This window comes from Psammomys obesus, unplaced genomic scaffold, assembly GCF_907164565.1.
Source record: "Psammomys obesus unplaced genomic scaffold, mPsaObe1.curated_primary_1811, whole genome shotgun sequence".
Lineage (NCBI taxonomy): Eukaryota > Metazoa > Chordata > Mammalia > Rodentia > Muridae > Psammomys > Psammomys obesus.
In genome coordinates, this window is record NW_026591711.1 from 4,940,890 (window position 1) to 4,963,174 (window position 22,285).

Below are 22,285 nucleotides of genomic sequence, written 5' to 3' on the forward strand. Positions count from 1 at the left end.
AGAAAGAAAGAAAGAAAGAAAGAAAGAAAGAAAGAAAGAAAGAAAGAAAGAAAGAAAGAGAAAAAAGCAGGACACCAACCGATTCAGGGTCAGAGTAAGCATCTCCGATAGCGATTCCTTTCAGGCGGATCTTGAATAGCCTCAAGGGATTGAAGGAGTGGATATAGTGTGCTATGGCCGGCACATATTTCCCTGCGTAAGACTGAGAGAGACAGAGAGTGTAATGGCAGCCGGAAACTGATCCACACACAACCGAATGCACCGCATCTAGCTGACAATAATCACCATCCACTTCCTCAGCTCCCTTTGAAAATTCTAGAGGAACAGTTGTCTACCTCTCGTTTCTGTTCTCACATCATATGGCCCACGGGGCAGGAAAAATGCAAGTACTGTGTGACGTATGAACGCTCTAATGGCCTTCCAAAACAAAGTGACCTGGAATGCTGGACACGATCCTATCACCCACCAAGTGTCTTTTCCCAGGATTTTCTATTCCAAGTTCTACTAAAGAAAAGGAAAAAGAAATCTCCAGTCTAAACCTAAGACTTAAAAATTTGAAAATTTTTGAAAAATTTGCAAAAATTTGAAATTAGCATCCATTAAAGGAATAGAAGAAGGGACAAACAAATTAATATTTTTTTAGTCACAAATTTTCTTTGAATTCATCTGGGTGTTCTAGTCTTTTCTAGCATAATTCATTTTGGGCAATTCAGGGCAATCCATTTTGTGGACCATTTTTTCTTCTAACAAACACAGTACCTCCACTTTCAAACTATGTTAGAAAGTGCTGTTATTGCTGCACGTCTACAGTGTTATGCTTTTTATTACACTGTATTTAGTTATTTGTGGGAGCAGGGGAGTGAGTGGCGGAGGTCAGAGGACAATTTGCAAGAACGAAATCTCTCTTTCTACCACATGGGTCCTGGAACTGAAACTTAGGTCCTCAGGCTGGTTGAAAGCGTTTTTTTTCTGGCTGAGCCTTCTGTCTAGCCTGCTCAGTAATATTTGAAAACACAGTTTTTTATTAATTCTACCAAAAGTCACCTTCTTGCCTTGTCCAGTTTATCCAACCGTAAACTCCATATGCTCAGAATGAAGCTACCGATCCCAAGTCTTCCCATAATTTCCCTTGCCATTCACTCTTCTGGATGCTCGGGGTCAGAAGTCTTTATATTTTTATATATTTATAAAGACTTTATATTCTTTATATTTCTTTCTCTTGTACCCCTTAAAGTTCATTAGTGAGGTTTGTCAATCCTGTCTGTTCTATCAAGTGCATCTGGGGCACAGTGTCTTCTTCCGGGTCTGTTCCCTTGCCTTGTTCCATGTCACCAGCACACTGTCTCCAGCGTGGGTTACTGCAGTGACTTCCACACTGATCTTTGTTAGCCCTTAGCCCCAGCTACTCTGTTTTCTAGACGGTGGTACAGCTAATGGCAGTCCTCTGCTTAAATCCTATGATTCTGCACTGGAATAAAAGCAGCGGGCTTTATCTGAGGCCAGAGGCTGATGTGATCCACTCCCTTCATCAACCTCACCCCATGCTGCCTTCTTACTCATTCCTCTCCAGCCCCACTCAGTACCAGAATGTTCTAGGGGTCACTGGGGCTTTTGTGCTCATTTCTCTTTCCACCTGGAATGCTTTCTCCCAAGTATCTGAATGGTTCATTCCCTCATTTCCTTAAGTGAAGCCATCTGAGCAATTTCTTTTCTGGCCGCTTACCAAATATTTTAATATTCCTGTTTTCTTGTTTCATATCCTTTACTTTCCCTCTTAATCCTTAACCCTCCTCCAAACCTCTTACCTACTCATCATCTTAAATCATTGCACCTGCTCTATCCTAGAACGTGCCTCAACATAGGAGCAAGCATCTACTTTGCTTATTTTTTTTTCCACTGTGCCTAATGCCGATAGCATGAAATTAACCAGCGCAAGTGCATTTAGTAAAGGGCAAGACAGGCATTCCCAATAGACTAGAGGATTTTGCAGGTGTCTGTGAATCCACAAACTTTCTGTGACATTCCCAAGGCTTTTTATAGACTTCGGGTGTGTAACTGCTCTCAACTGATCTGTACAGTACTCACAATCACAGGTGGGAGAGACCACTATTCTCACTTCAAGCTAGGACACGGGACTTGAAGAGGTTCAGTGGTAAGAGTCAGAGTCACACGGTCTGATCTACTCCAAAGGTCTAAAGTCCTTTCACGCTGATAAAAGCAGGCCACTCACATAACTTCTTTGAGATCTTGCTTGCACAACCCTCTTGTGCAACAGCGGTTACTTGGGCAGAGCAGTGAACCAAAACACTTCCGGCATGTATACTCAGGAATCTGTTTTAGTTTTCTTATGTCCAAGTAAAGATCTCTGAAGTTTGGTTTGCTGTATCGCTGTGCAATATGATCTTGTTGGTGGAAATAAGTGATTTATTGAGTGCATTTCTGTAAGACAGTACATTTTCCTGAGCAATCGCTTTGCCGGTAAGTGTGTCACCGAGCCTTCAGTTAACCAGAGCTTCCGAGACAAGTCGTCTGACAAGGCCATCATGCTAGATACTTGGGGGGGGGGGGCACCAGAATAAATAAAGCACAAAAATGTCCTTGGAAAGGCCACAGTTACCTCTAACGAAACAATATGGAAACCGTGTCTCCAACCCACCAAAGCAATAGATGGTTCATGAATTATATTCCCATGATGCGCACAATTACCAGTGCAAAACAGGCCCACGCAAGCACACTTGATACATGAATGACTAATTGTACATTATCTCTAATTATCTTTCACCACAGACATTGACGCAAATGCTAAAAATCTCTATACTGAGGTGATAGTATCTCTTGGGTTGTCTTCTTGTAACATTTGCTAAATGAAATTTACTCTTTCTGAGGTGGAAGGCCATGGCCTTTCCATGGCTACATAGTCAGTGGTGGTAAATTCAGCCTAAAATATCCGGTATATGGAATCTTCCTGAGAATCATTGCATGTGAGATATAACTAGGTAAGAAATACAAAAGGACCCTATAAATTTAATACCCATTCAAGCTTTTGAGCTTCACCCTTGAACTAACCTACATCACTTTCTCTAACATGAGTCCATTTACAGCAAGCGAGGACTGTGCATGTTAATGGTATACCAAGCTGGAGCTCTCCCCAGGCTTGGCCACTTCCACAGCTCTCATTTCTTCTAGCAAATCACACTTCAGTCAGTGGACACAGAATGTCCTGTGGCTCTCAGGTCCCATGTTGGGACCTGTTTTTATCTACCCCATACTTGCTAGGCAGCCCACTCATGACAAACAGGACAATGAGATGGATAATTCTTTAATTGCTTCTAGAGCCAACGTATTTTTCAATATTCATCCCACATCCGCTATCCTAGTGGTGAGGATGTTTATCTCATTCCTTGTTTTATAATGACTATCACACACTTCCTTGCTTTGTGTCAGTGTGACAAATCCTGCATTGTCTTGTTCATTAATCATTCCATTGGTTGAGTAATTCAAGCTGTCACACAGAGGACAAAAGCAGGATTATTTTATGGGGAATCAACATATTATAGTGAGATTTCTATTATTCTTACGTTCGTTGTTGGGATGTATTTCTTTGTGTTTGCAAAAGCAGGCTTCTTATTCTGGAATCACTTATTTCTCAGTTTAACTGTTCACTGTCGCAAACACTTGGGAAGACAACAAGTTGACAAATCAAGTATATTTTATTTCACCTTCTCCCACTTCTGTATATATTTTAAATTGAGTAAAACTTCATACCGTGGGGGGGGGGCAGGAGTGTCTGCCTTCAGGCTAGAAACAGACTGTGGATGCTTGTGTTATTACTTTGGACCTGAACATAGGAACCCTTGCGCCTTTGGTTCTGAATTATGTCCTTAATGGTGGCAGCAATGACCACAACCCAGCGCTCCAGGCCCAAGTCTTCTCTGATCTCGCACTGATGCTCCCCAGGGTGGGAAGGGGCAGGCCAACAAAGGCCCTGAAGTCTGGAAATTAACACTAACCTTCCACCCACAGATCCAATGCTGCTCTTATAAAAGCTCAGAGCGACATCAAAGCCCTTCTACTAGGGAAAAGGAAAAGTGCTGCTGGGAACACATTTTGTTAGCGTTTGGCAGTGACCTTCCAGCGAGAAACTCAGCCAGATCAGCATACATGTCTCACACCACAACTCAGGCAAAGTCAGTAATCAACACAGCTGGATCCCAGTTTCGCCTTGGTATTCTGCGCTGATAGTTAAAGTTGCTGTGAGCTGCCAATTCTAGCACTGCTGTGTTTCATGCTTTCCCCCCACAGTGACTATAATCACACTCACCTCCAGCAAGAAGGACCAGTGACATCGAGCCGTGTTTGTTTGCATTTGCCTTATTTTCTGGAGCTCAAAGAAGCAATAAAGCCCTAATTCTTCTCTTATATCAGAAGCCTGGCAGAGTTCAGCTCTCAATCTTTTATTTTGCCCATGAGAGAAAGGTCTTAACATCCTAGCTGAATGTAGTTTTGATTCTTGGTCTGCGGTCCCTGTGAATGCTTACATGGTGTTAGGAACAGCCTCATGGAAACCACGTGAAGGACTCACTCTACTTGTAAAAGTGGTCTGCAAAGGACATGGTGCTCCCTTGATTATCTAGATGTGTAAATGTACCATGAGATTCAACATGGTTGTGCATTCCATCGGAATCTCTCTCTTCTCAGTGTTTCAGCAGCATTCACAGCTGACTTACTGTGTCCTTACTACTCAGGTACGTTGAAGAGAGGGGGAAAATTTCATACCTAAAACCAAGCTTCAATCAGCTCCTTCAAAGTGGGGCTGGGAAGACCATAACAGTAGACGAGAAACAATGCCCCTTTACATCAACAATACATACGTTACATGTATCTACAGTTTTTAGTATTTAAGCCACATTCGCCCATGTTTTTTAAGTACAGATTCTTTTAAAATGCATTTATATTCATTTGCTGCCTTGCTTCTAGACATAAATTTTGTGGCAAGACTTTTATAGCTTTATCAGTGACAATAAGCAGTGGCTTCTTATTAAAGAGAGACAGCTGTCCCGTACACAGTTTCTTCATTCAGAGTTGGGCATAGTCCTTAGCTCAGCCTGGCAGAAAAGGCCAAGGGATTTTCAACCTCAGTGGTAGTATACTGAGCACTCTAGGGGTCACCTGAGCACCCTGCCCTGCTCAGGGCATTTCTCCGTTTCCGCTGTCACTCAGCTGTCTGAAGACGCCTCTTTCCAGACTTCATGACTGAGTTGACGGAATTTGGTGTCTCCAGAAGGGAGAAAAGTTGGCTGCCTAGAAAGAGTTGTGCACATATGCTGGGGCACAGGTTTTCCCATGTGCAGGCTTTGAAACAGCCACATTCGCTTATGAGGATAGACCAGAAGAAACAGGAAAGAGGTCTACATATACACTGAAAACACAAAGAAAGCTACAAAAGCAGCAAACAAAACCTAATGGGACAGGCCAGTCAAGATGAGGCCAATGCAATGGTGACTTCCTCCAGCAGTGGCGTAGTTGGGATCTCATGTTAGCTCAGCACTCTCTGCAGAGAGAAGTGTGACGTCAAATGGTAAGCCTGGAAAATGAGCAAGTAAAGCAGTGTTGTGGCAATCTCCACAGCTTCCTAGACATTTCCAGACTGTGCGTCATCTAACTCTGAGACTGCACTGCAGCAATTAAAAGGGAAGCTTTTAACAGAAAGCATGATATTATCAGCCATCCATTTCTCATGAAGATGAGCTTAAGAAGAAAGCTGCAAAACCTACAGGCATAGACATGGAGCAAGAACATTTTGACCCGCAGCCAACTTCTAGCCGCACCAACCCATGCAAAGGAATTGTGCTGACTTCCAAATGATAGATAATTCGCTTTTAAATACTGAGGGTGTGTCTTCAAAAATACCACCCACCAATGACAGGTACAGGGACACAGGATGCATTCCCCTCCCCATCTTATTCTGACCTCAGAGCTAATCGGAAAAGCCCGGCTTGCTGCCAGGTGATTCAAGCAGATGAATAAAGTCCTTTGTTTAAAATGGAGACTCCAGCTAATTTGACCGATAAATAATGAGTCTGAGCAAACCAAGCTACAGACACAGACCGAAGCCTTTGTGCTGTGTAGACAGGATCTAGATGGTTGAAACTGCATAAGTGATTTACCTTCGAATTACTGTCCCCACCCTGGGCATCTTAACTAGGTCGCAGTGTTGTGTCTACATCGTACTGTCCAACCAGCAGAACAGTTCGCTTTAGACAACACTTATGACTTCTGTCTGTGCACTCACATTCTTCTCTGTGCAACTTGAGAATCAGTAAATATGGACTGATTTGATTTGGGTATACCCTCTGAGAGCCAGAGGCCCAACTTGTAAATATTTCCATATGCCCTTGTTCAGTTCTCTGGGTTGCAGCTTAAACCTTGATTCTTATAATATTAAACTCGTTAAACAGTCACAAATCCGTTTTCAATTCTAAACAAAAATATTGGCGAGTGCAGATGGGTGTAGTTGAAAATAGACATTTATCATGGACTGAAGAGTTAAAAGAGCTTGAATGCTAGCTAATAAAATTCAGCAAGTTTCATGGCGGAGAAATAACTGCATTCCAAGGACTTCTAGTCCTTATATCACTTCAGACTTCCATGTGCCCTATAAAACTTTATGATCAAAGCTAAGTCTTTGTGATTAAAACTAGGTCTTGGCCAGAAAGACAGACCTTCGAAGAGCTAGGGAGCCTCTTCTCACTTGTATAGAGTTATAACCCTAGAGAGCTGCAGGAAATAGGAATGGGGGTGTCAGACTCCCTTCCAGGAGAGGAGGGTCAGCTCTGAGGGAGGAGAGAGTTCCTGGAGATGATTTGGTTTCCAGAAAGCACCTTCCTACACAAGGCTGTATAACCTATAGCCAGTGTCAGCATTTCAACCTTTTGCCCTGGAGTCTCATCAGTAGGCTCCAGGTTTGGCTTTCCCTCTTTTTGGCTGTGTAACCTTGATAAGGCATACCTAGCCTAAGTCTCAGTCACTTCGTCCTTAGGATTGGGATAATTAAGGAGACTGTTGAGATTTAACAAAACAATGCATTTAACAGCCAAAGAGGGCTCACGGCTGCTGTGAGTTCCAATCTGAGCAAATGTTCCAACGATAAAACATGCGAACATGGTGTTCTTTCAAGCTATCCTCTAGTCCCCCAACTCAGTGACTTCAAGAGTAACAAGGCTGCTGGAGGCTCATACAGAATGATTCTTGGACTATCACTAGCGTGGTTCTCCCTCTCTATCTCACCTGTCACTCCATCACTTGCACGTCAGTGCTTGTGAGTCACCTAATAGAAACATCTTTCCATCGGTTAAGGGAAAAATACAGAGTGTAATATATGATTTTTTTTTCTAATGAGCAGTGACAATCCTGATAGATAGGGAAGAAGTGGGGAGAAGTGTGTGGTCATGAGGTTGTTAAGGAGAGAAGAACAAGCATGCATGGGAAGCTGAGCAGAGGATGGTAGACGCGAGAGTCAGCAAAGACTCGGGCAAGCTAGAGAGACAATGACAGGGAGATGGAAAGTAATGGGGAGAAATACCACTGATAGATTTATTATATCTCGTAACAGCCTTTCATGAAGCACTCTAAAACATCCATTAGTATGCGATTAACACGGCATAAGAAAAAAATTAAACAAGCCATCACTTTCATGTGCCGAGCTGACCCCTTAGTCCCCTAGGGTCATCAATGAAGTAGTCAGACAACATGCTCCCAATAGGATTTTCCCATCCAGATGAAGTACGCCCATTGAGCTTACTAACTAACTAACACATAAGTAGCTTCAAGGTTCTGCCTGCATTTGGTCCTCAATTTAGCTAGGGCTACAAACCTACCTGTAAAGAGATTCCACCCTCTTCTGCTATAGGGAAGAGAAGCTCTGTCAAGCATATATCCTGCTATTTTGAAGGCATCCCTGTTTCTAAAAGCACCCACAGCATTAAGTCTTTGCCTGGACTGGTACATACATCCCCCATGCTCAAAGAACGATGGGCAGTCACCCTTCATCCTGCCACCTGCCTGTGTTCCTGTTAGGGCTGTTTTCGTTTAACTTCTAGTCCAGCCTTTGGATGCTGGAGAGGGTTCTACAGTGTGTTGATGCCTCAAGAACAAGAGCTGTCTCACTAATAGTTTCTGGCTTGGGAGGATAACGCTTAGAAAGAAAGTTAATCACGGGAATTAAACACAGCTTGTTTCTTTTTGAAGTATATTTTTTCCTGCCCCAGGGAGGGTGATTTACAGACACATTTGTCTCTCTTTAGAGAAAATTAATTCCAGTTGGCGTTCCAGGCAGAGATGAAGAGAAGAAAGAAAGAAGAGGCTTCTTCCTTGTCCTTCACACCCGCAGTGGACCCACACTGCTCTCCCTGATATGCCATGCCAGTGGGGTGTGGCTGAGTCCTCACACTTCCTGATACATATAAAACACATCAGTCAAACTTCTAGTATCATCTTCAAGGCACCTTCATCTTTTAGGCAAAACAAATGCTTAAAGAAAAACATTTGGGTAGGAATAAAGCACACGGGTAGAGGGCTGGCTTATCATGCTCAAAGTTTGATTTATTTCCCTGGGAACACACACATACATACATACACTCACACATATACCCAGCCAAAATAGCTCAACAGAACAGGCAGTGCTATAGACCAGCAATGAGCAAGCTGAGCGTCTGCTCACACCTCCAGCCCAGTCTGCATGCCAAGGGCCGTAGGCTTTGATCCCTAATGGAGGCATCAAGTCACTCCACAGTCACTCCATTTTAAATATCTAAGAAGGACTATCTAATTAAACACTCAGACTGTGCTATGTAGTAGGTACCACTCTCGTTTCCAGACTCTCTTCGACCAATGCCAGGGCTCTGAACAGTGGCTGCAGACCCTTTCCTTTCTTTCCTGGTACATGAATGTAAAGGGTGCTCTGTCCCACACTGAGGCAACGAAAAGCAGAAAAACATTTCTTGAGCTTACCCACTATTCTTCAAGGCGGAATCTACAAATGTGGTGGTGTTATTTGTGGTGAATCCCTAAGAAGCAAGTGGACATCCAGAAAAGAGAGGACTTTCAATTAACAGTTTGACAAAGCGCCGGAGAGAGGCAGGGAGGGTTGATATTATGTTCAAACTGCAGGGACATGGGGATCCTGTAAGACTGAGTCCGAGTGACTGCTGCTGAACTTTTAATAAAACAAAGCAAAACAGCTGTGGGGATTGATTTCAAAACTAAACCCTGGGACTGCAAGATAAAACACTCGGCGAGGTTACTGACTGGGCTGGGACCATCCAGGAAGACCCAGCTCTCCAACAACCAGCCAGCCTTCCTCTATTCCATTGCGGGCCTCCAATCAGCAACTCAGAACCCGATTCTCCCTCAAGGCCTTAGAAGACAAACAGAACAGAACGTGAGACTGGAGGAATGGAGTATCGCTTCTCGGCATTCTTCCTTCTAAAGAGATATGTGACTTCTAGAGCAAGCATGTCCATCTTGTAGCCTGAGAGCTGCATGGGGCCAAATGAAGAATCATAAACATGCTTATCACATGAGATTTCTTATTTGCTCTTTGTTTGTTTGTTTCTGTCAGCCAGTTGCGCGGTTCTCAACTGTGAACTTTGGGCATGACCTAGTGTCACAGTGTCAAAAGGTTGGACATGCATGGACCGACCTACCCACAGTACTCTTCTGAAGCTGAGGCCACAAGGTTATTGCCCCCATACCTCCAGGCCCTTTCTGCCCTCCCACTCATGGAAGGCACAGGCTTCTTTAGGCATCCTAGTGGCAAGGAATATAGAAAGAACATTTTTCTTTTCCCACACACATTTGGAAATGACATGCATAAAACCACAAGGCACAAATAGATAGACAAGTCAAAAGTTTTGCTGCGGGATTTGGCAGCTTTTGCTGAGCATCGTGGTAACAGCATTGCCACTTCATTTGTTAGACGAGGAGTTACACACTGAGCAGACAAGCCTTCTGCTAGACGGGGAAACGTGTGGCTTCCGGTGTTACTATGAAAGTGACAAGGGTGTCACTTCCTGCACCTCTTCCAACTCGCCTCTGAAAATGTTCAAAAGGCAAGGGACAGCAGGAAATATTACTGATAGAGGAACTAAATGCAATGTGATACCAAGAAACTGAGTGTTAAAAAAAGGATAGAATGCTAAGCAATCTTCTCTGACAGCTTAGAAGAAGGGGAAAACAGACTCACGAAATTCCTTGTTCTGAGAACTTGCCATTCCCTAGGAATTTTGCCTGTTCTTCTCTTTCAGACCCTTAATGTGCACATCTGTGGACCACCTGCCTGGCATCCTTCCAGACCTTCCTCTGGCACCATCACTTGGACCTTCCTGTGAAGAGTCCTCATTCCAGAGTTAAGCCTTATGGCTCCGAGGATGACCGCCCCGGTGTGAGCCTTCCTCCCTGAGAGCATCTGGGTAAGGCCTTGCGCACTGGTCTTCAGTCTATTCCCTTAGCCCAAGTTATTGGTTCCCAAATAGGAAGGGGCCTAAAGCAATCCTCAGAGATTCAGGAACATGGATAGACTTACTGGTGAGTTAAACGTGCATTAGGGTGGAATGCAGGGACCATTTAATATGAAAGACACTTACGTGAGGATGAACCGAGACAAGATTCAGGGACAGACCAAGAGAGAGAAGCTAAGTCCTGATGAGAGAAACATGGAAGACCTTTTGCTGGCTGTGGTAATGACGGGGTAATTCTAAAGTCATTCAGGGTACAAGGTGGGATTGTGCAAAGGAGAGAAATTCTGCAGCTGGGAACTCTGCTCTTCAGTGTGGGAGGAGGCACACAGACTTCAGCCGAGAAGAGAAATGGAGAAGCCTGTGGTGGGGACCAGAGTTACAGGCTCAGCCAGACTCACAAGGTCTGAAGGAGCTGTATCCTAGCAGCAAGGAGCACACTTGGTACTCCAGACCTAGTTTTCAATGCCGATCTCCATGGACTGAGCCAGAGTCCCTAGAAAAATGGTGGATTCCAGGACCAGGGCAAAGGCTGGACAGGATGCTTCAGAGGCCATTGTGATAAAAGGGAAATGCTCAAAAATTATCAAACCTACCAGGAGACACAAGAGCAAGCCTGACAGGCCTTTCATCGAGCAGAATTAGAAGAAGCATCTAAACAAAAGTGATCGATTTTGACAGATCAGATAGAAATGTCAATGCCCTGGTGCCCATACGGAAATACACGAACACAGAGAAGAGACAGAAAGGATCAGCCCTGTGGGAAAACGAGGGATGATATCCGTACAGAAGCAGATGAGAAATGTACCATTTTAAAACCTCCCCATCATAATAGACATGTCTAATCAATCGATCTAGGGTTGCTCATGTGCTTGTAGATTACTTATGAATCACAGACAGAAGCAGGTGTGTTTACATGATGGAATCTAGCTGATGCCATCTTAAGCTAGCGATCAAGTTCTGTACCACCCTAGAGGTAAAGCGCCATTGTATGGCTCCTAGGGGGATGCCTGGAAAGCATACAGCTTTTTCTAGGTGGAACCCTCACTGAATCTGATCACTGAGGAGAGAATAAGACAAGTTTAGAATATGGAATGTACCACAGACACCTGGGCCCCACTTAAGATCATCAATATAAGAGGCAATAACAAAAGGGGAGGAGCACTGTGACATATTAATACGCCGCAGCCATCCCAATACGTGACCCCTCACTGATCTCAGATCAAAACATCGTTGCAGAGGATATTTGGGGGAATAACTGGTAAATTATGAAGACCGGATTGACATTGAACATAAACATCTATACATATGTTTGCTGTGACTGTCATCGTATAGTTCACTCATCTTGCTAGTCGGATCACACAAGAAAATAAGACATAACTCACCTCCCCGGTGACATAAAAGTCATTCTTCGCATACTCGGGGAACAAATGGAAAAACTGAACCAGCGCGCTGTGGAAGAAGAGAACATAGAAATTGATTGGAGAAGTGAGTCAGTGAGTGGCTAGCTATCTCACCTCATGGCAGGGGTGGGAGGGGCGGGGTTGAGGTGCAGGCAAATGGGCATGCACCCTAATGGGAGGAAGGTAGCACGATGCTGTGCGTTCCACTGATACACGGTTTTCAGTCCCAGGTAGTACTACATTCCACATGGATGGTCAGGCAAAGTGAACAGGTAGGTCAACACTGCCCTACAAAGAAGCATGGACACTGGACATCAACACTGGCGACGTACAAACCTGTTACTGCCAGGCAGGGTCACCTGACTGCTGAGGGGTTCTCGTGCCCATGGTGCCAGCTTCCACAAACTGCTTACCAACTTTTGTGTAAACCCTATGAGAATGCCATTTAGGCAGGCTTTGTGGAGAGGATTTAGGAAGTTCAGTTGCTTACAGCACACCCACTGTGAGTGACTATTTCTAGAAGAGCTTCCAGAATGCCAGTGCTTTAGTGAGAACACCAAAACCAAAAACCATGAGAAAGGAAAAGAGAGGGAAGGAGGAGAAGAAAACAACCAGAATCCCATGGCTACTTTAGTAAGCCAGGCTGAAATAAATTAAGCTGGTGGGAGTGTCACAGTAAGAAAAGACCAGTTGACTTTTAAATGTCTTTGCAAAAGTCATCCCAAAAACAAGAAAAAAAAAAAAAAACCATCATGAAACTCAGGCACTCTAGGAATGTCTTGACCTGGGCTGCAAGGCCTGAGAAAGCCAGGCAGAGCTTAGTCCCAGCTTCCTGCTGAGGGACTAAAAGCCATGAACCTTCCAGGGAAGATGAAAGGCAAGGAGGCTCTGAGAAGCCAGGAGTGGGAGAGAGTTCAAGGGTTACAGAGAGAAAAACTCAGTCATTGTGGCCACCACGATCCCTGCTAGACTTAATTTTCAAAGGCTCCATAAAAATCCGCTGTGGAACACTGCTGTGGGCTTCAGTGCATTCCCTCTGTTTGTTATTTATAGTAGCTTTGGGGAACTAAATTTGGGAGGCTGCATGTTGATAGTTTCCACGTTAGGGCTGGCAATGAGCTGGCTCTAGAGCAAGGGTAAAAATAGGAGTTCATTCTCCACCCTCCCCTCAGCAAACTTCAGGCTAAAAGGCTTTCCTTCCTCTCTTCCTGCTTGTTGGAATGGCACCAGCACATTAAGTGCAGCAAATTTTAAGTCTCCTGCCTTAACTTACAGCTTACTTCCTTGGTATTTGATGGGGAATGCTTAAGGCTAACAGGTTTAGCGAATAAAAGTCAAAGATTTCCAACTAAAACTGAAATTCAAATAAATAATAAATAATGTTTTCGTATGTCTAAATATTGTGTAGAACATATTGTGTATACGTGTGTATGTATGTGTGTTTTTACAAGTAAGTGAGTGTGTGTATGTGTGTGTTTGTGTGTGTGTAAGCCAGGGTTCTGTGTTGGCTTTCTTTTTCAACAGTTTCCACCTTTGAAAGATACTTATATATAAAGAAATATTGTTGAATCTCGAAACCTAAACTGAAGGAGATAATCTCCCATGCTACTTCTGGCTGGAAAGTGCCAGCATAGCTGAAGTTTCTGAAGCGAGAGCTCGCTCAAAGGACTCATTAATGTTTTTAGGTTCACAGTTACGGTCTTTCTGTGGACTACCTGTATCCTCAGAGTCTTTGGTAAATAGTTCTCACACAGCAGTTAATTATGAAAATAGCAAAGTCAGCAGGCAGAGCCATACACGCCTTCCACACTCAGCCACACTCAAGTCAAGCCCTGTTCCAATGGCATGGGGAGGTTCTGCTTAAAGTGAACCCAGACCGCATGTCTGCGAGCTCCTCAAAGCTTAGCGTAATATTAGTACATGTGACATGAATTTGTGTGTGATTTCTTCAGGTATGAATGTTACCTGGCACAGAAATCCTGTGTCATGAGGTGACTGGGCCAAGGACTTCCCTGATAGACAGGATTTCAGTGAAAGGCTATTTGGTCACAGAATCATACGTTATTGAGAGCGGGGGTGGTTGGGAGAACACTACTCCTCAGGTGACTTCTTGGAAAGGTCCTTTGGTGGATGTAGGGCAGAGACAGTGATGGAAGGATCGTGTGCAGCAGAGCCAGTGGACGTGATAGAATCTAGTCAGCTCTGGTAGAGAGGAAGCAGCATGAACTCCAGAGACCTCCAGGGGCTCAAGACTCAGCGGAAAAGGCTTGCCAGGGCTCCAGTGTGGAAGGCTTAGCCCTAAGGCTCAGAGATGGGGGCTTTGGGGAGGTAACTGGCTGGCAAGGGCTCTGTCTTTAGGAATGGTCAATCCACGTGGGGATTTACAGCTAAATGGGCTATTGGGAGATGAAAACATCAGGAGCTGGGGCCTCACGGGAAGAGGCGTGGCACCAACATGTCTCTCTGATAGGGTGTAATTTGCCTTGGCCTCTTCCTCTTTCTCATTCTTGACTTCTCCAGCTGGCAAGATGTGAGAAGAGCTTTGTGCTATCTCCATTCAGATCCTAGAAGGTAACCCCAGGCGCTCTACCAGGCCGTGAGCTCTGGGAGGGCAGGGGCTGTGTGCTGCCTGCTTCTATGTCACCAGCTCCAGGAATACATCTGGTGATCAAGGGAGACGGGGGGGGGGGGGGGGACAGCAGCGCAAGGCAAGAAATCCACATCAAAGTGAGCAAACTGACTACATTTCATTCACATTTTTCTAAACCGAGAGCCCCCGCTGTGGCTCAGCGGCACCCTGTATATATGTGTCTGAACGTGAGTGAAAAAGTTTCTTTCTGAACACAAAGAAAGCCAGTAGAAACATGGATGTTAAATGGCTCTTTAGGAGGACATTCCTTCCAGGCCAGGCACTGCGCACAGAAAAATAGAATTCCATCTTCGGGGGGAGGGTGGAATGGGGACTTTCAAAGGGAGCAGAAAGATCTGCTCTTTAAACCCCCAGTAGCCCATTTACTAGCTACAAAGCAACCTCCTTATTGCAAACACCCATCTGGCAAGCTGGAGAGAAGAATGCAGTCACAAAAGGAAACGAATAGTGTAAACTCTCAAGGAAACAGCTGAAATCAGTTTTCTGCACTACTCTTGATTAGCTATTTTCCAGTTCTGAGAGCCTGAAGCAAAGGGAACCGAAACAGCTATAAACAACGGCTGCTTTGAAATGCGTCCTCCTTCTACGTCATGCAAGAAGAGACGGACCACATGTCAGCAGTAAGCATCCACACACAGGGTCCACTGCTAGCTGGAAGCATTCTTGCTTGCAGCTTAGGGGGGTGGGGTGCTTTGCAAAACTCTGGCTTGCAAAGGGTGAGCACCTTTCTTTAATAGAGAGCCTCCGCCCTCAGGGCGTTTACTAGTTAAATAACGAAGTTAAAGATGGTTGTAGTGAGGGGTGCGGGTAGCTGTCCGACCAGGAGAACACACAGTGTAAATGTTGGTAATGGGTACTTGGGTGAGCTCCTGAGGACAGACACCACTGTCAGTGCCTCCGCAGGGAGAGATAGGTCCCTCTGGGAGATCAGTGAATACATCCCAAGGAACTATCATTCCTGGGCGCAGAGGTGTAAGGACCCAGTGATCCCTGATGGAAATGGAACACAAGTGTTAAAATCTTGAGGTGAGAGAACAGCCATATTATTTTCTGGGTCAGCAGAGGAAAAGAAAGAGATGTCCTTGGCAGGAAATAAAGACCAGGAAGCCAGCAAAAGCTCTGTCCCTCCGTCCTCTGTCTGATCTGCCTGGGAGAGAGAAAAGTAAGTGGGAAGCCTTTGTCCCTGATCAGATACACTTTCCCTTCGGAGTCCTGCTAAGTGCCAGGTCTGCTCACTGGGAAATCAGGAGGATAAGTGGGCAGGTGAGCCGGGCCATTGGGATTCTTCTACTAGATCCTCATGATGCATTGAAGGGTGCTCAGGAGCTCTGAAAGAATTCAGACTTGTCCTCTGCTAGCAATTTATAGCTTGGAAAAATGTGACCAAATGAGAAAGGTCAACTTAGTTTTTGAAAACATACTAAAAATAGATGTAAAGAATGCAAGAAATTGAAAGGAAATTTTATGTGTATATACTTTAAAAGCTCACAACTTTACATCCCTCCCCCTCCTTTTTTTTTTTTTTAAGTGAAAGACAAATGTTGTAAGATGAAGGGAGAAGGAGAAAGACTATTTTCAGCCTGGAAAAGTCATGAGGAAGCTACAGAATGAACTATACATCTAAAGCTACAAAAGGAACAATTGTGGAAAAGAAGACAACTACCTGGAAAAGATGTCATCTCCTGCCAAGCACAAAGTTAAATAGATTTTTAGAAACAACCAGAAACTTCTAGGACATCGGAGTGGATGGCTTGAGAAGGAGTCTTTGGTTGAAATGTGGGTTGCATCTCTACTGTCTCATAGGATATTGTTGAAAAACTACAATTGGTTATTTTAGCTCTGTTTACTTTGTCTGCTGACCATGTAAACAATGATCGATGATAAGGTAAGGAAGAGCAGAAGAAACTGTGTAATGTATGCACGTGCAAGCCACTATACACACACACACACACACACACACACAGAGAGAGAGAGAGAGAGACAGAGACAGAGACAGAGACAGAGAGAAATGTCTGCAAATTTTTACAAGTTGGACAATAAGAACCAATTGGTAGTGACTTTTCCTATTTTCACATTGCATGACATACCTGTACAAGTCTTGGGCAACATTATCCTCATTGACGGCGTATCCCTGGGCATTATCAGTGAAACTGAAGCCTGTGCCCACCTTAGGAGGAAATAAATGAAGATAAGCCTAAAGACTCATATTCCTTGAGGGCTTTCAGCTAGACCCAACACTGGGAGGTGGCCTGACTGATTCCAAAACCACACCTCTGACCTCAGACCTCTGCCATCACTCCATGTTATCACTGAGGCATTCTGCTTTCCTTTCCAAGGGAAAGCACACCGTCTGGCTCTTTGTTTCTATAAGTCTACATGAAAGATAAGGAATCCATTATTAAGCAACAACCTGTAAGACAGGGAACTCAAGCCAGCAGTGAAAAGCCACCAACCCAACCTGTATCCCAGTTGTTTGAGATGGAAGAGGGTCCAACAGTGTAACCTAAGCTAGCCTGGAGTTCATGATGTAGCTCAGGCTGGCCTTGAACTCACCATCCTATAGCCCCAAATTCCAAATGTGATTATAGGTGTGCTCTACCATGAATGGCTGCACAGTTTATAAGTTAAATTCCAATATAAAAAGGAAAAAAAAACTATCTATATTTTAGAAAATATATTGCTTAACAGTGAGGACCATAGTGAGAGCTCATTAAAACCTAGAAGGCATAGTTCTCCACACACTGGGGGCATGTGAACAATGACATGTTATCTTACTGAATACAGCAAGAAACTTCAGTACAGTGGCATGTGTAGTGATTGAAAGGGTAGGGGGAAACCCAGCCAACAGGATCATATCAGTTTCCTGACAGCCTTATAGAAACACCATTATGTATGCAGCCTGCTATTGACCAAAATCCCATCATTCAGCCATGACCATATGTAAGAAGAACGGGGACAGGAGGCCAGCACTGAAGTTTTGTAGTGTCCTGTGGTACTTACTGGATTATCAATGTAAAGCATGGAAAGGGTAGTGGTCCAAGGGAAGTCTCGGGAACGAACTGTCAAAACAGAAGAAGAGGCTGAGTTTTTAACAAAATAGTCCAGGTGAGGCAACTTTGCTCCAGACCCCAGCATACCCAGCTGAGCCCTCACCATCACTGGGCCTCTTTTCTGCTGTACCACACTTTCTGGATGACCAGCTCCCATCACCTTCACCCGTTCTCTTCTGCACTTTTGCCAAACACAGAAGTATCTACCACATATCTATGGACCAAAGTATGACAACAAAACCCCATGAAGAACTGACAGGAAAATGTCCTCTGTCTTATCCTAGGGAGGACCCCTATACTCAGAGTCTTGGATCCTCTTCCTCCACCTCAACGCTGAAGAAAATAACCACCCCACCAAAGCTGGCACAAAAGCTTTTACAGTGAGTCACAAATTCGTTCACACTCTGAATGCTGATCCAGGGAAAGGGAATTATCTTCCCACTGAGACAGGAATGGAGTCTGCCCTGAGACTCAGCCAGAGGCTCTTTCTGTAGCCCATCCTCCATCTCAGACTCACCCAGAGCGTCTTGCTTTCAAGGCATTGGCTCATTTAGGTGACGGACTCATAAAGCATTCTATTTCCATGGATAATGAGGGATATAATTCCACCATTAGGCCTGTGCAAGAGGGCTCACCCAAATAGTAATAAATACCAACTGTTTTTGCGGGCCAAGAATGCTTGAGTCAGCAGCTGGCTTGCAGAAAACAGCCTAGACTCTTTCGCCCACATTCGCAGGAGAAAGTAAGCCAGGCAGGACACTCATCCTGGTGTTTCTCCTCCTGGACAGACATTGCTATAAGGCTGGGTTTCTATGATCTGGAACTATTAAGCTATTCGTAGTGGTTCCTGTGTCAATTCTAAATTCATGTTAGAGCAGGTACAGGCTGGAAGAAGACTAATGGGAAAAGGAATCGAAGCTTCACTTACCAGTCATGTTGTTTGTTATAACGTAAGGCCCATGTTCTACAAAGAGACCAAACAAGGATGAACCTCCAGGACCACCCTGAAGCCAGAGGACTACTGGGGCATCCTCAGGCTGTATCTGGAGGGAGCAGAGAAGCCAGTAAGCAGAAATGTCCCAAGGCGGCAGAGTACACCCAAGTGCACAAAACCCCTGTCTTCCACATCCATGACAACATTCTAGAATGCCTCTGGCCCCAAGAGTCCCACTCTGCTATAAATTAAAGGTCGGTTGCCTTTTACTGTTTGGGATTTACATGTGCCCCAAATGCTGGTATCTTTCTGTGAAGTTGACAGCACCTTGCCATCTGCATGGCTTATCCTCCTAGAATAGTAAGGGAACCAAGTAACTCCTGTCTCTTCCTGTTTTCCCAGCCCCTCACACAAATAGAGGCATTGCCAAAGTCCAGGTAACTGTACTTCTCCTGTCAGGACACTGAGGACACTGTAGCAGAGGCAAAGCTAACTTATGAGAATGTCACTGGGAGTTGCAGTCAAGAATCTGGAGGAAGATATAGAGGGACATGACTTTCCTGTCATTTAAGATTTGACATGTTATGGGCCTTTTCTGAGTGTGCTCTTGGGAATGGCTATGGTCTTCAGAACAGCCTTGCTGTGAGAGGCTGCCTCCAGACCCGTTCCCAAATGCCTAGACATTTAGTGACATAGCAGACACCCGTGGAGCATTCAGACACAATACATGTAATTGGCTTTTATAAATGAAGAGACTGTAGGAAGTGCTGAAGCCCATAGTGAGGCTGGGCTTTTAACCTGCAGACCTGTACCCACAGTGACAAATCCCTGTACTAAACTCTCCAGATGCAAGGCCAGGCTTTGCTTGTCCCCAGCTGGGTGATTTGGGACAAGATGCATTGGCACCATTGTCCACAATGTACAGGAAAGAGGGACTCACTTTGCATAATACCTGGCGAGTGGCTGCGATACGTGCTCTGCAGTCACTAGCTACCACTGTGAAGGATGAACACTCAGAATTCAGAGGGGATCTACACTCAAAGCCTCTACAACAGAAGAGTAGGAAAGTGTTCTGCTTGGTGGCTTCTCTTTGATCCTTTGGCTCTTATCATCCCTGGCCTATTTTTCATCCCTTTATCGTCCTGCCTCAAATGTTGACATGCCATAAACAAATCTGGTAGGTGAGGGGGCTTCTCAGTCAGGTCAAAGCAGAAAACACGCAAATGAGAGCAGTGTCAGAGCTGCTGCGAGGGAGCACTGGTGGCCTGGCTCTGTTTCCTCCGGCCGCAGCTGCCTCACCTTTCCCACGGAAGCAGTACAAGCCTTACTGGATGCTCTGGTGAAGGACTGTGAGGAGGCTGCTGTGTTCCCTGTTCCACCTTTCCTGGAACCACCGTGTGCTTTCCTTAGACATGTGGGTAAACTGCTTAGCAGACTCTGTCACTCACCAGGACCCACCCCCTGTACTTTCATTCACCCAGGAGTGGGAGCAAACTCCACACAAGGGGTAGGAAAACCAGGGGAACAGGAAGAAAGTCATCCCCATTCTTTCCAGCCTTCTGGGGGTATGGGGTGCCGGAGTACACAGACTTCAGGATACTCAACCCTCGGCCCCCCGCCCAGGTTCCTGTACACTGGTGGACCCGTGGCCCTCAAAGCTTGGTTGTATATTAAAATAATGTGAAAAGCTCTTTAAAAGAATGACTTTGGCCTTGTTTGAAGCCACAGCCATTGCAGTTCCCACCCCGCCCCGCCCACGTGTGGAGTAGGGTGCCGCCCTCAGCTTTTACCGGAAGTTTCTTCCATGCTAAGGGGCTGGGTACCTGCCAGGTGATAGGGAGCCTGCTTTCTTAGTCCCCTAGGCAACTAATTGCCACTCCTCTCTTCTTCTCCCCCACCATCCTGTGACCTGGCAGGGTTAAGTTTATCTCTAGACTCTCAGAAAAATAGCCTGGTCCTGAGAGGCCACCCTACAGCACAAATCAAACAGCAATGCGCCAAACAGGGTTCTTACGGGGCTGTGAAGTAGGGCACCCTGCATTCTTGGAATGTTGGAGTACCTAGAGCTAGCAAGCCTCCAACCTCAGGTGACCTTCCTCCTCCATGCTCAGCAGCCCCTGAAGCAACCTGTCTTTAACCAAAACCCTACCACGTGGCTTTCTCCCTTGATGAGTCAAGCGGCCTGGGCATTAATGCCATGCCTAAATCGGGTGCTGGGATGTGAAGCTGCTATTTAATGCTATGTACCCAAGAGCAGGTCAGAGCTCAGCAAGGCAGTGTGATGAAGTGTGCCATCATAACTTTGATAGACAACACTTGCTATGGTCACAAGATGGTATTAAGTTCTCAGAGATAATCCTCTGTGACATATCCAGCTCTCACCTGTGAGGTGAGGCGTTCTCCTAGGAAAGAGAAGTGTCTGATAGCATCCTGAACAAAACCACACTGCAAACATGGGGACCAGTGAAATAAGAAACTTCTGCTAATTAGTTGCAGATGGAATGGAATTCAGAAGTTTAAAAATATTAAGCTCGCTAAAGCTATGATTCAAAACATTTACTTCTTTCCCACCCCAAAGGTTTAAAGTACATTTTATAGAGTCCTCAATACGTTTTATAAAGTCCTTCTTTTGAAATCTCATTACATTTTGTTTGTTTGTCTGATAACTTATTTATTTGCACAGCACACTTGTGGAGGTCAATGAACAAATTTTGGTAGTTGGTTCTCCCCTGTAGGTCTCAGGGGACCAAACCCAGGTCCTCAGGTTTGGTGGGGGCTGCATTTACACATGGAACCATCTCTCAGCACCAGAATATATATTCTGAACTTTGGATGTTTAAAGATCATTTTCAAGTATTTCTGCCCTTCCCAACTTTACTCCCTGAAGTTGGTCATCGAGATGTCTGCAGACTCTTCTCCGTGCACAGGCAACATGCATGCTCACCTTGTGGACATGACAGATGCTGTAGAGACAGTTAAGTGATGAGGTCCTGCTGTTTCTGTGGTCACTGAGCCACAGGTTGTGGGCGTCTCTTCACACCAGTGGAGTTATCACCATCGTGCTGCATGCATCCAGCACAGTGTGTAAGTAAATTCATCTACTATCACAGTGCCCACTCACTCAAGGTGTGGGTTAGCTCCTACTCATTACCAGGAACAATATCTGCTGGTAAAGAGTGTGGATATAAGAGCCACACTGCCAGGACTGAAAACTATACTATTTTATAGCTGTTGTGTCCTTGGGCAAATTCCTTCATTTGTGTCTTAGTGCCCCCTTGCCTGGAAACCCAGGTTGTTCTGCATTTGTGAACAGCAGGTACAACCATAACACTTCATTCAGGCAGTGTCTGCGGCATCTTTTTAAAGTGTCCATTCTGACTGGGGTGTTTGTTGGGTGGGAAGACAGTTAAGTGTGGTACATCTTGGGATGGACCTCTTAGATGAGTAATACCACCATCAAAAAGTATATATTTGATGAAGAAGAGAAGAAACCCTTTATGAATGAGTCACGGGCCTGAGTACTATTCAGAGCTGCTGAGAGAGGCAAAAGACAGTGAACTGCGAAGGAAGAGAGGACTCCTGGATTTGTGGGATAGCCAGAGAGCGGCAGAAGATGGCTGACACGTGGAAGCTGGGACCCAGGACACTGAGCCAGCCTGCACTGGTAAAGAAGAAACAGCCTTGGCTACAGGGTGTGAAAGCACACATGCAATCCCATTGGTAGGGAAGTGAAG

The 22,285-nt window shown here is 45.0% G+C and overlaps 1 protein-coding gene across 1 annotated transcript in view; it reads right to left on the reverse strand.

Annotated features, from left to right (window-relative positions):
• Positions 1-22,285, reverse strand: part of Cpvl (carboxypeptidase vitellogenic like) — a 102,435-nt gene that overhangs the window by 64,580 nt on the left and 15,570 nt on the right. The window contains exons 3-7 of the mRNA XM_055611875.1: positions 18,546-18,660; positions 17,568-17,626; positions 16,655-16,734; positions 11,900-11,966; positions 80-202 (exon numbers count right to left, since the gene is read on the reverse strand). Of these exons, the coding sequence (XP_055467850.1) occupies positions 80-202; positions 11,900-11,966; positions 16,655-16,734; positions 17,568-17,626; positions 18,546-18,660 (444 nt within the window). The remainder of the gene's footprint in view (positions 1-79; positions 203-11,899; positions 11,967-16,654; positions 16,735-17,567; positions 17,627-18,545; positions 18,661-22,285) is intronic.